At 44.2% G+C, this 13,068-nt stretch overlaps 1 protein-coding gene and 1 pseudogene across 1 annotated transcript; one reads left to right on the top strand and one right to left on the bottom strand.

Moving 5' to 3' along the window:
• LOC120030897 overlaps positions 1 to 1,447 on the bottom strand; it is a 32,510-nt pseudogene extending 31,063 nt beyond the window's left edge.
• A 10,374-nt stretch (positions 1,448 to 11,821) lies between these two features.
• LOC120030896 (transmembrane protein 158-like) lies at positions 11,822 to 12,637 on the top strand. The gene has a single exon (XM_038976407.1). The coding sequence runs from the start codon at positions 11,822 to 11,824 to the stop codon at positions 12,635 to 12,637; it is 816 nt and encodes a 271-aa protein (XP_038832335.1).
• Positions 12,638 to 13,068: the final 431 nt, after the last annotated feature.

The raw sequence follows: 13,068 nt of genomic DNA, 5'->3' as shown, positions 1-13,068 counted from the left end.
AAGTGTTCCATCCCACACAGCATATAAGTCAAGGCCCTTGGTAACACAAGTGGGTCAGACGTGTCAACCTACACCTGCCTCTAGTAATAGGGTCCTCTAGTAATAGGGTCCTCTAGTAATAGGGTCCTCTAGTAATAGGGTCCTCTAGTAATAGGGTCCTCTAGTAATAGGGTCCTCTAGTAATAGGGTCTTCTAGTAATAGGGTCCTCTAGTAATAGGGTCCTCTAGTAATAGGGTCCTCTAGTAATAGGGTCCTCTAGTAATATGGTCTTTTCCTGGTCACTAAATCATCATTGCAAGACTGCCATAGAAGACAGCGAGTGGTTGTCACTTTATACAGTATGCTAGACTATATCCCTGAGCTGGTGGACTGTGCCTATGGACTGACCCCCTGGGAACTTTTCTAAAGAGCCTATAGCCTAGTGGTAGTTAGCTCATCCATATTTATACAGGTGACGACACACTGATACACTCAATGAATCTGTAAGCCTACTGATATGGATTACTTGAAGGAGTTGTTTCACATAAGCTATCTATGTTTGAGAATTCAACAAAATGTTTAGTCCCTCCAAATATGACAAACAAATGACAAAAAAAATCACTGCATGCACAAACAGTATATGTCAGTATCTTTCATGCACGACCAAGTCAATAATATGGAAACATTTGAAATTATGATTGTCTGCAGACTGTAGAGTAAGTGTTGCTCGCTCACCAGTCAGCAGCATTCATTCTCCTTAAACACCCACTCAAACCATAGATAGAGACATCTTCTCTGCTGTAGCCTAGCTACTCTATAGTCTCTATGGGACATCAGTGCAATGCCACAAACACACTATCCTCCAGCTAGAGCAGAGAGAGATATATAGAGAGAAAGAGACATAAACAAGGTTGTGTCTGTGCATATGAGAGTGTGTAGGAGAGAGAGATAGGGAATGAGATGTTTATATGGTTACATTGACCCTTGTGAATGCCATATCTTTACCATGGAGAGCCTTGCATAAACCTTGAGAGATTCAGGCGATGCAAATCACGTTGTTCCAAGTTCACATTGGGTAAACACATTAGCATTTGTGTAAGATAATAGTTTTATGTGCTTGTTAGTTATTCAAGAAATGAATCACGAATACCGTTAATAAGAAACATAGCTAGCTAGCTAGCTAAGTTAGATCGCGACTCGAGCTTTCCATTCTTGACATGACACTGACAGCCACATTAGCTAGCTAGTGACATTTGTAAGCTAGATGCATTGTTGAACGTCTGTTAAAAAAAATAAGCTTTGATCACAGGGTTTGAAGTTACTCACTGTGTTCAATTTCCAAATCCTTGCGTTAAGCGATATGGATTTTATCATAATCCATTATCTATATCAGATTCAAAATGTTCTTGTGCACGTAAAGTCGTTGTATTCCCCCTGTTGTCATAGCTCACACCTCCTCCATGTGCACCGCCATGTTTGTTTTTAAAAGCTTTATTGACAGCTTCCTCTTAGAATTGTAACAGGGTGGATTCCAAAGTAATTTATTGATAAACACGAATGTTTTTAGTTTTTTTGTTTGTTAATTACTATGAATTTTAAATTAAGAGGTTAAATATACATTTGAGATATCATTTTCTACATGTAGGGGTTAATGCGTTCTTCAGCTGTCCCCATAAGATAACCCTTTGAAGAACCCTTTTTGGTTCCAGGTAGAACTCTTTTGGTATTAGGTAGAACTTTTTTGGGTTCCATATAAAACCCTTTCCTAAGAGGGTTCTACATGGGACCTAAAACAGTTCTACCTGGATTCAAAAAGGGTTATCCTATTTGGACAGCCAAAGAATACGCTTCCTTCAGCTGATCACTGATGAATGAATGAACGAACAGGACACTGGGCACATAAGTACAGTACTTATGTACTTGATACATTCATGAAGGTCAAAATTCTCCTTCGATTCAAGGTGGATTGAGTACTATTCTATCATCTGATCTTAAAAACAAAGAAACGAGGCCAATAGGAGGATTGTTATGAAACTATAACAGGATTGCCTATGAGTTGTATAGATAGACAATGGATTGTATTTAGAATATTGAGAATAGCATGGGTTTGTCTGAGTGTCACTAATCCTGATGTCAATTTCCATTGATGTGCTTTGATGTTGTGGTTCAATACAGACCCTTAGCTAAAGACACAAGGTGAAACAGCCTGGGAGTTCACATCACAGTGTGAGGGAGTTCTCTGTGTGGGCAAGGGATTTATCTTCCTGGACTCTGTACTGTTAAAATAGAAAAACTCAAAACACTATCATTGTGTAGTAAAACCATAGATAGTGCACTTAAACTGCGATCTGGGGTTTGGAGGGTGTTTGAATGTAAACAAATAGTTTTACATGTTTAATTTGTTTATAGCATAAATATTGACTGATAATTTTCAGTCAATATTTTGTTAACATTTTAAAGAAGACTGTGAAATGAAAATTGTTCCTATATGGTAGACTTTGGGACTTGTTATTGGCAATAGTTGCCAGGCCCATTGTGAGATTATAAATAATGTTACAATCAAAATGTTCAGGACTGTCACGCTCGTCTGATGAAGAAGGAGTGGACCAAAGCGCAGCATGGTACATGTTCATGATAATTATTTAAAACTGAACACTAGAACAAAAATAACAAAAATAACAAAGCGAGAAACGAACAGTTCTGTAAGGTAACTAAAACTATACAGAAAACAACTACCCACAAACACAGGTGGGAAAAAGGCTACCTAAGTATGATTCTCAATCAGAGACAATGATAGACAGCTGCCTCTGATTGAGAACCACACCTGGCCAAACACAAAGAAATAGAAAACATAGAAATAAAGAAACTATAATGCCCACCCTAGTCACACCCTGGCCTAACCAAAATAGAGAATGAAAGCCTCTCTATGGCCAGGGCGTGACAGTACCCCCCCCAAAGGTGCCTGACTCTAAAGGGGAGGGTCCGGGTGGGCTTCCTTTACGGCGGCGGCTCTGGTGCGGGACGTATACCCCCCTCCGCCCCTGGCTCCCCCCACTTTGGTGGCGCCTCTGGTGCGGGGACCCTCGTAGTGTGCCCCGGACTGGGCACCCTCGTAGCGGGCCCCGGACTGGGCACCCCGGACTGGAGACCGTCGCTGGAGGCTCCGGACTGGGGACCGTCGCTGGAGGCCTGGTCCTTGGAGGAGGCACTGGATGGGCCGGGCTGTGGGGGAGCACTGGAGATCTGGTGCGTATCCCTGGCACCACTCCTCTCGGCTGAATGCCCACTTTAGCCCGGCACCTCCAGAGTGCAGGCACAGGTCGAACCGGGCTTTGGGGGAGCACTGGAGATCTGGTGCTTAACACGTGCACCTCTCCTTTTTGCTGCATGCCCACTTTAGCCCGGCACGTGCGCGAAGCTGGAAGCGGCCGCACTGGGTTCTCCTGGAGAACAGGGGATCGTAGAGCTGGCGCAGGATAACCCGGGCCGAGGAGGCGCACTGGAGACCGGGTGCGCTGAGCCGGCACCACCCTACCTGGCTGGATACCCCTCTTTACGCGGCAGGTACGGAGAGCATGTACTGCGCGCACCGGGCTGTGACTTTGTACTGAAGGCACGGTGCGTAAAACCGGAAAACATGGCACTGGAACCGTGACCAACTCCGCTCGCCCCGCTCGCCAACCCGTGTGCCCCCCCCAAAAAATGTTTGTGGGGCTGCCTCTCGTGCCTGCTTCGAAGACTTGCCTCCTCATACCGTCGCCTCTCAGCTTTAGCTGCTTCCAGTTCCTCTTTCGGACAGCGATATTCCCCAGCCTGCCTCCAAGGTCCTTTCCCGTCCAGGATTTCCTCCCAAGTCCAAGAATCCTGAACCCGCTCCACCTTACCACGCTGCTTGGTCCGCTTGTGGTGGGTAGTTCTGTCACGCTCGTCTGATGAAGAAGGAGTGGACCAAAGCGCAGCGTGGTACGTGTTCATGATATTTATTTAAAACTGAACACTAGAACAAAAATAACAAAGCGAGAAACGAACAGTTCTGTAAGGTAACTAAAACTATACAGAAAACAACTACCCACAAACACAGGTGGGAAAAAGGCTACCTAAGTATGATTCTCAATCAGAGACAACGATAGACAGCTGCCTCTGATTGAGAACCACACCCGGACAAACACAAAGAAATAGAAAACATAGAAATAAAGAAACTAGAATGCGTGACAAGGACTATGTAAGTTATAGCAGAGGTAACACTGATATTCATGTGAGAAGGTAGATGTGGTAGAAGGTAGATGTGAAACACTGCCTTAGTTAATTTTAACAGTGTGGGAGGTTATATGAGATCAAAGCAGGAGGACTGTGGGTTCTTTCAATGGCTGCAATGAACCAGGAATGTCATTTTATTGTGGTTGTTGGAAGGTTGTTTTTGGTTTGGAGGGGACACACAGAATAAGTGGTTGGGATAAGACTCTTTCACCCTTCATTTATTTTTCTCTCAACCTCTCCATCTTAGTTTCACAATTATTACATGTGTCACGCCCTGACCTTTGAGAGCCTTTTTATGTCTCTATTTGGTTTGGTCAGGGTGTGATTTGGAGTGGCATTCTATGATCTTTATTTCTATGATTTGTCATTCTATGTTTTGGCCGGGTATGGTTCTCAATCAGGGACAGCTGTCTATCGTTGTCTCTGATTGGGAATCATACTTAGGCAGCCTGTTTTGCCACTTTAGGTGGTGGGATATTGTTTTTGTTAGCTCTGTGTAGCCTTCAAGACGTTACGTTTGTTGTTTTGTTTGGTGTTCGGTTTTTTAATAAAGAAGCATGCTGCACCTTGGTCTTCTTCCGACGAGCGTTACAACATGATTCCACTTCTTTAATTTGCAATTTAAGTAATAGATCTCAAACCAATATAGGAAAATAACACAGCCATCTATTCATCCACAATTACTCTGGGATGAGCTAATGACTGACAGATTTGATCAGCTCCCTCTTTGCCTTTGAATGTCAGTTCAAACACTTTCTCTGATGCCTGTTTTCAAACTAAAGTCATCTCTTCTGCAAGCAGAAGTCCACCTCCACCTTCACCCACACCCCTCCTCCCTCCCACCGCTCAGGCTCAACCATGACAAACAACACATGTTAATCACACCCTCTCGCCATGTTTCGGAGGGTGCTTACAGTTCACACACACACACACACACACACACACACACACACACACACACACACACACACACACACACACACACACACACACACACACACACACACACACACACACACACACACAGAGAGAACCAGAAGACAAACAATCACACAGCATCAGAGAGAAAATGTTCATCCTCTGTGTGACTGGATAGAGGAGAGGATGCTGTGGGTGGAAGGTGGTGGGGGGGACTGGTCGGTTCCCACCTATCAAAAGGTGACCTTTTGGGGGACGGCCATGTGATTCACATCCACGTCAGCCATGCTGAGAAGTGGCGGCATCGGCGCAGGCAAGAAGCAATCTCACACCATCTTGGCTCCCAGAGTCCAATGAGGAAGGGCCTGATCAGCCTCTGCCTGTGACCATTGTTCAGAGGGTCTGATAAGTGTGGTGTTATTTCCAAGGCCTATTTCACGTCGACAGCCCCTCAGCAGGCGCCCGGACATCCGTGCACTGTGTCCTTCATTGATCTTTTCCCAGAGAAGACAAATATAGAAAAAGAGGAACACGGAAGACGGATGGTTCTGAAAGGCAGAAGGAGTAGAATTGTTAGTTAGAGACCATAGAAACGTCGGGGACATCGACATCCAAGCTCATTACCATGTCAACTGTAACATTTCCCTTGGTGTTCAAGCAAGTGTGTTAACTATGACCCTGGTGTTCTTATTTGTCAGATGGAACAGCAAGATCAGTTCTATTTTGAGAACGATTACTTCTCAGAAGCATTGTTATACAGTTTCTTACTTTTCATTAACAGTGGTATGCATTCTGACAAACCATCATAGTACTGTAGTAAGAAACTGCATAACAATAAACTCAAGATACAAACTTAACAAAAAAGTAGTTTGGTATTAGTGCCTATACGTCACGTGCCAATACATGAGTTTCTAATCAAATCCATAATTTGCCCCAAACAGTATTGCCCCATACTAACCCATCCAGCCCACAACAACCACTGAATCTCCTGAGAGGGCCTTATCAAGAAACACAGAGACATTATAGTTGGTATCGTTCCTCTGATCTTTCCCATGCCATTATAACAGGTTGACATGGGAGTTCAGATTCACATCGTCTTGTTTTAATTAAGTGTCTTGATGTTGTGTGTCTAATAAACTGTGCTGCTTTGCCTCATCAAGGCTGATAGTTCTGTTTCCTGGGAGAGAGATGAGCACTTCCACATACAGTACATAACACAACGCTTCCTTCCTTCCTTCGCCCGCCATCCCGCACGGCTCCTAACAGGACTCCTCGTTAGTTAATGCTACTAATTAGTGCTCCTCTCTGCTATGGATCCCTCTGCAGTCTCACAGACACGGGGGGTAGGGGGAGGGAAGATTGTGTGTACCCTGATCTCTGCAGATCGAAACATTTTGTTACTCACCACAATCACAATATATGTTGGGTGCATTTGAGTCCGCCTGTCCAACACTCAATCTATATTGTAATCCATTTGATTTGATTTGTTTATTTGAATCCCCATTAGCTTTCACAGGGGCAGCAGCAATTCTTCCTGGGGTCCACAAAAAACACAAAACATGATAAATAAGAAAACAATGCTACACTAATAGACAAGGACAGTCACACAAATGTAAAATACATCGATAAACAAACAATACAACAACAACAAAAATAATGTATGTGTTAGAGTGTCTGTGTGTGTGTGTTGGTGTGTCAGTCCCCTCATTTATAGTGGTGTTGTCTCTGTTGTTGTTTTTTAAGGCATATACAAATGTAATCATATCAAACTTCTCATTCACTGTATGAGTACACACAAAACCACTCCAGCCACATTGTCTCACGTCAGATGGCGTCACTTCTCCGCGACGCTCGTCCCTCAATCGGTGCAGGTGGAATCGACGTGCTATCTGATGTAAGACAATGCACCAGCCTTGCAAGTAGCTATAGAAACTAACATAAACCCTAACCTGAACACACATCCTACTCAGAGGCACTTTACGTTTCTCCTAAAGATAGAATCAGATGGACATTAATAATATAACTCCTCTCTAAATCTCTCCACTTCTAAATTGTCCCTCATCTCAACCAATAAGTAAAGGTCAGCTGGTTACCATGGTGATGGGTCAGGGGACTTGCCTTGCCATTGTTGGAATGAAAAGTAACAGCAGAAGTAAGAAGAATCAAGGGACTCAGTCACAAGGCTCAGATCCACAAAAGGAGTGAGAGCACGGAGGATGTGAAGACAAATTTATCCAATAGCCAATATCTAATGTAACAGGTTGTCTATGTGAGCCTATAGTACAGAGAAATAGTGCCTGTCTGCTCCTGCACAGTGAGAGTGGATGGAGGAGAGACCAGAAGCCACGAACAGGTCTCTTTTTAGATACATTTTGAGAAAATTAATCTTTTATACATTCTCCTTTGGCACAAGAGAGACTTATCTCTGTCCCATTAGCATTTTTGGCGCTGAAGCAATTTACATTTTTATAGCATAATTAACGAACAAGAAAGTAATTTACATTTTCGCTCCATTCGCCGGGCACAGTCTGGAGCATATTTGATATTTGGAGGGGGCCAGTATTTGGGAATGTGTGGGCGAGTTGGTGTGTCAGTGTCTCTGTAATTGTGTGTTTCGATCAGTGTGTCAAGCAGTGTGTGTGTGTGTGTGTGTGTGTGTGTGTGTAGTGGAGGAGGAGTGTGTGTGGGAGTTTTCAAGGAAAAGATGGAACAGAATAGGACCTAATAAACAACAGGGGAGGAATAAAGGAGGAGAGGTGTTTTCAGGTGCAAATTGAGGCCAGAGGTGACCTGTCTTTTACTTCAGCTAGTGCTCACATCAAAAGGCTGGAGGCAGTCCTTCACAGCAAATTAAACCATTCAAGCAGTTCAAAGGGAAATATAATTCATACAAGTGTCATACATATTCCCGACAAACATAAAAAGAGAAACTGTGTCATTATTGTTTTGCTTTTTTCTCTCTCCAAGTTGATGACCCTTGTGACAGTTAACCCTGTAAAGCCTGGCTCTTATCTTTTGAAAAGGGCTCTCACGTTGATAGTGGTTTTCTGGCTTAAACATTAAAGGGAAGTTAGAATAAGGAATATCCCATATGACATTAGTGTATATCAGTAAAAGACAGTGATCCGGCTCCAAGTATTTTACTGGTTTGTGACTCACTGACATCGTCCCCTGGTTAGAGGGGAATAAAGCAGCCTAAGAGTTAACACACAGGAACTTTATTTAAACACACTGAGGAAGATTAATATGGGGATGCACATAAAGTGGGAAAGATAGTGAAATGGTACACTCTTAGAAAAAAGGGTTCTTCGGCTGTCCCCATAGGAGAACCCTTTTGGTTCCAGGTAGAATCCTTATTGGCTCCAGGAAGAACCTTTTTGGGTTCCATGTAGAACCCTCTGTAGAAAGGGTTCTACATGGAACCCAAAATGGTTCTACCTGAAACCAAAAAGGGTTCTTCAAAGGGTTTTCCTATGGGGACAGCCGAAGAACCCTTTAAGGTTCTAGATATCACATTTTTTTCTTAGAGTGTAATGGTTCTGTAATGGACAGAAACAGGGGTAATTAATACACACATACCGAATGAATACACCAGGGCACAAATGCATAGATATAGAATATAGCAGTAGTAAATGTGAAAGGACTGTATAGATTGCATATGCCATCTGCAGAGTATCACACAGCACAGTAAACTCAGAGGAGTGACATACAACAGACAATCATAGCAACTAACTATGAAGAACAATATACAAATGTCACACAACTCACTTTGGACACCCACACCATCCCACCAGTCCAGAGATATGAGTGAGTCCAGTTGTTGATGGGCAGAGACAGATGTTGCTCTCTGCCACTGCTTGAGGGAGACTGACAGTATAGTGTAACCTGCAGAGTCAAGACGATGGGCAGATGTCCGGACCTCTAGTAACCTCCCTAGCGATCTATCAGGGCACAGGTCACACAGGTCATACAGGTCAGACATAGTTTGAGGGGCAGGTTTTTGTTACCCCCTAGAGTCTAGACTCTCAGGCTCCGGTCATGGGGGATGGGGAGTGGAGTGTGGAGCTTAGAGTTGTGAGTTGCTGATAACAGTCACCGGCAGGGAATTCGTAACAATCATCTTTAGTTTATTTGACCCTGCAATGAATGTGATTTATGCATACCTGTGGTCTAAATTATGAAGTGTTTTGTGGGGTAAATTCTCTGTTTTGAAACTGTCAACTGCAACAAGACAAGCAGCCAGGATGTGTTATTTTCTCTTCAGCCAGGCTTCAAGCCAGACATGTGATATAGACGTCCATGGGACGTCTTCCATTGAACTCTGTGACACTGCTATGTGTGTGAGCGTAATCTAATCAGATCTATACAAAACCTGAAGGCACAGAACAGAACAATAGCCTACATGGTGGCAGAGGAGAGGTTTCGGACAACCTTGATTAAAAAACCCTGCCAACACTGCAGCCAGCTCTGTCCCCGTACTGTGGCTGTAAATCTAATCAGGTTTCCCCACTCACAAAACGGAGGTGTTCCTAACACATTGAGGTTCTGTCAACGATGGGTGTAGCTGGTGCATAGAAGTCAGGCGCAGGAGAGCAGAGATGAGTGAACACAAAGTACTTTACTGAGGCAAGTAGTAAGACCAGAACGCAACAGCGTCACCAATGCCAAATGCCCAAAACAAGTAGTACAGCACACAGTACCACAAACAAAGTACAAAGTACCGGCTGCCACAAAACACAGGTAATACATAAAACCTGGCGCTAACCAGCCGGCAGCGTGCCAACCTCGACAATAAACAATACCCCACACGGACATGGAGGGAACAGAGGGCTAAATACACATAGTAATTATGAGGAGACGTAAACCAGGTGTGCAGGAAAACAAGACAAAACAAATGGAAAATGAAAGGTGGAGTGGCAATGGCTAGAAGACCGGTGACGTCGACCGCCGAACGCCGCCTGAACAAGGAGAGGGACCGACTTTGGCGGAAGTCGTGACAGGTTCATTGTATTTTCCAACATCAAATACAGTCAAAAAGTAATCCAATGTGTCACAGAACAGCTGAGTTATTCTCACAAGGTGCCCTACCTATGCTTATAGAGAGTGACAGAGGTTTACTGATGTGCCTGGCTACCCTTGAGTGCACCATAGCTACTCCATAACGGCTGTCTGTCACAAACTGTATATAGCCTCGTTATTGTTATGTCATTTTGTTGTGTTACTTTTAGATAACTTTTTTTAAACTTTAGTTTATTTAGTAAATATTTATTGAACTGCAGTTGGTCATTCGGCGCATGTTGCAAATAAAATTTGATTTGATTTGATCCCAAAAAATGGCATTACTGAGTCTGCTGGTGGTAACACATCTAAACATGCACTCTAAGCAGTCTGACTGGGGCTGAAATATAATTAATTAAGACTAAATCCATTATCATAAAGAGAGAGAATCTAACTTGATTACTTCCCCTTAAGGCAATTCATCTCCGGCACCTGCTTTGATTTGATATGCCTTGCTCCTGGCATCCTAAGGGGGATTTCATTGCCATCTTATGCTTGTGTAATTACCATCAACTGGTGTGCACACAGACTCACCCTGAAGAGGCATTTGAGGATAATCAATGGATTGACTGGTTCTGTTGAATGAGCACCAATTATGGGATTATTATACCTTCTCATAGAAAGGATGAGGTAGCGACAGGCCAGGAATCACTGATGGTGTGGCCGGGATTTAAAACATTTTTTTGTTGTTGTTTATTTGCAGATTTATACCCAATTATTTACTATAATATAGGTTTATTGTTTTAAATATGGCTGAACAGTCTAGCATGGGAGCCTTCCCCTTCAGGACTTCTTCTTAGCAAGGCCTTCTGGTTTGTAGGGCTTCTTGGAGTAGGGGCGAAGACAAGTTGGTCCTTGAGGCTGATCTGGGAGAGTTTAGCATTTTCCCCATTAATGGGGTCAGGGGAGGGGAAACTGATCCTAGGTCTGTACCAATGGGAAATGTCACACTGGAAGGGAATTCTCCCAGTCCATTGTCCAGCGGTGCTGAACTGTGGAGTTCATGGGTTGCTTTCCGGTTCAATGGTGCTGAATCTCGAATCCGCTTTAGCACCATTGAACATTTTACTCTTTTGACAAAGTCCAAATTTGAGTCATAAGGAGACATATTTTTCTGCATCACAATTCATATTAGAGGCTTTGGGCATAGGGACTCAGTTGGCCAAATAGAAAGCAATAAGGATGATATGTTTTGACACAATCATACATTACACAATAACTTATCCGTCCCAGGGTTGCAGATATCCTACAGGGAGGGAGGAAGAGGGGAATGCCTTGTGTTTGCGCACAGCATCTTCCACCCACCCTGTCCCTGAAGCCGCGTCACGCATTAAGTAAAGAGAGGCGCTAAGGTTGCAGTGCATGTTCCCAGATAGGGCGACTCCTGCTTTTCTTCCTCACACACCTGAGAGAGCGAGAGAGAGAGAGACTACCAGGGTCTTCGCAGCACACCACAGCCTATCTCTTGCAAAGTAGCGCCCAGTAGCAGTTTGGCAAGAAGCCAGTTACTTTCGGAACCAAATCGAGGGAGGGGGCGCGCACGGTGCGTGTGACGGGCAACTGACGTTTCCAACTGTCCTCTCCGGCAACGGAAGATGCACACTATGGATGTTTGTGTACGCGCTGGAGACGGCCGTTTTCTGCATTTTATTAACGACGGACACGCCTCGTCAGTTGCCTTGCATCCCCAAGGAACATCATGCGAGTAGGAGCAACGCACCCAATGCCATGCTGAGCAACTCCCCGACTTTTCTGCTGGCCCTAACCACGGTTGCCGGACTACTCCAGCGGTGCCACGGCTGGAGCGACGAGGACCTCCTGTTACCCCCCATCAACTCCACCAACAGATTCTTGGCCAATTTGGAGGTAGACGTGCACTACTCGAAGAGATCCGTGGAGGAGAGCGAAGCCTCCTCGTCAGACACTTCGTTACAGCCATTGCCACAGTGCAACGTCAGCGTGCAGAGACTTTTCCCCACCTCGCTGGTGGCTCGTTGGGACAGCAACTTCGGTTTCCAGTGCGATGTGTTTATATATACCGCCAATAACAATGGAAGGGCTTTTTTCTCTGCTGCTATCAACAGAGCCATCTCACCTGTTCTCATCGAACACCTCGGAGTCACCGGCGGCCAGCAGGAGTTTAGACTGTGTGTTGGATGTGGCATGTCACGATACCGGCGATTCGGCAAGTCAAAGGCTCAGCAGACGGGGGATCCCATCAATTTCTGCTGTGTTGACTTCAGCCTTGACGAACTAAATGGGGACAAAAGTTGGAGATTGAACCGTAAACCCATCGAGTCAACTCTAGTGGCTTGTTTCATGACTCTAGTGATAATAGTGTGGAGTGTTGCTGCCCTCATATGGCCGGTGCCTATTATTGCAGGATTTCTGCCCAACGGAATGGAACAGAGAAGGCCGAGATAAAGAATTCTGGAGATAAACCCCCAAACCAAGAGGCAAAAAATACTGTAGAATACATATTTCAACGTTTTTTTCACATCCTACCCGTATGAAAGAATGTCCGTTTCCAATTTTACCGTTTAGAATGAAAGAGTGCTTTTTGGTTTTGGTCTATTTCCTATTTATAGGCCTTCATTGTAAGAAGACCAATAGTTTTAAAGGTAGGCTGTGTTATTGTATTACATTGGCTATAGAATAGGTGCATATGTAGAGTGTGTTAACAACATTTCACTGTGAACAGTGTTTGTATGGTTTTACATATTTTTAGGATTATTGCCTATAGGCAGTGGTGTAGTGGTGCCTGAAGAATAGGTATACTATTCATTTTGGCAAAAATGTCCCAAACGGCCTGCCCGGCGAAGGAAATGCGCTCTGTGTGAAAAATTCTATGAGAA

The sequence above is a fragment of the Salvelinus namaycush genome, chromosome 37 (assembly GCF_016432855.1).
Source record: "Salvelinus namaycush isolate Seneca chromosome 37, SaNama_1.0, whole genome shotgun sequence".
NCBI lineage: Eukaryota > Metazoa > Chordata > Actinopteri > Salmoniformes > Salmonidae > Salvelinus > Salvelinus namaycush.
This window is presented reverse-complemented; position numbering and strand designations above follow the sequence as displayed.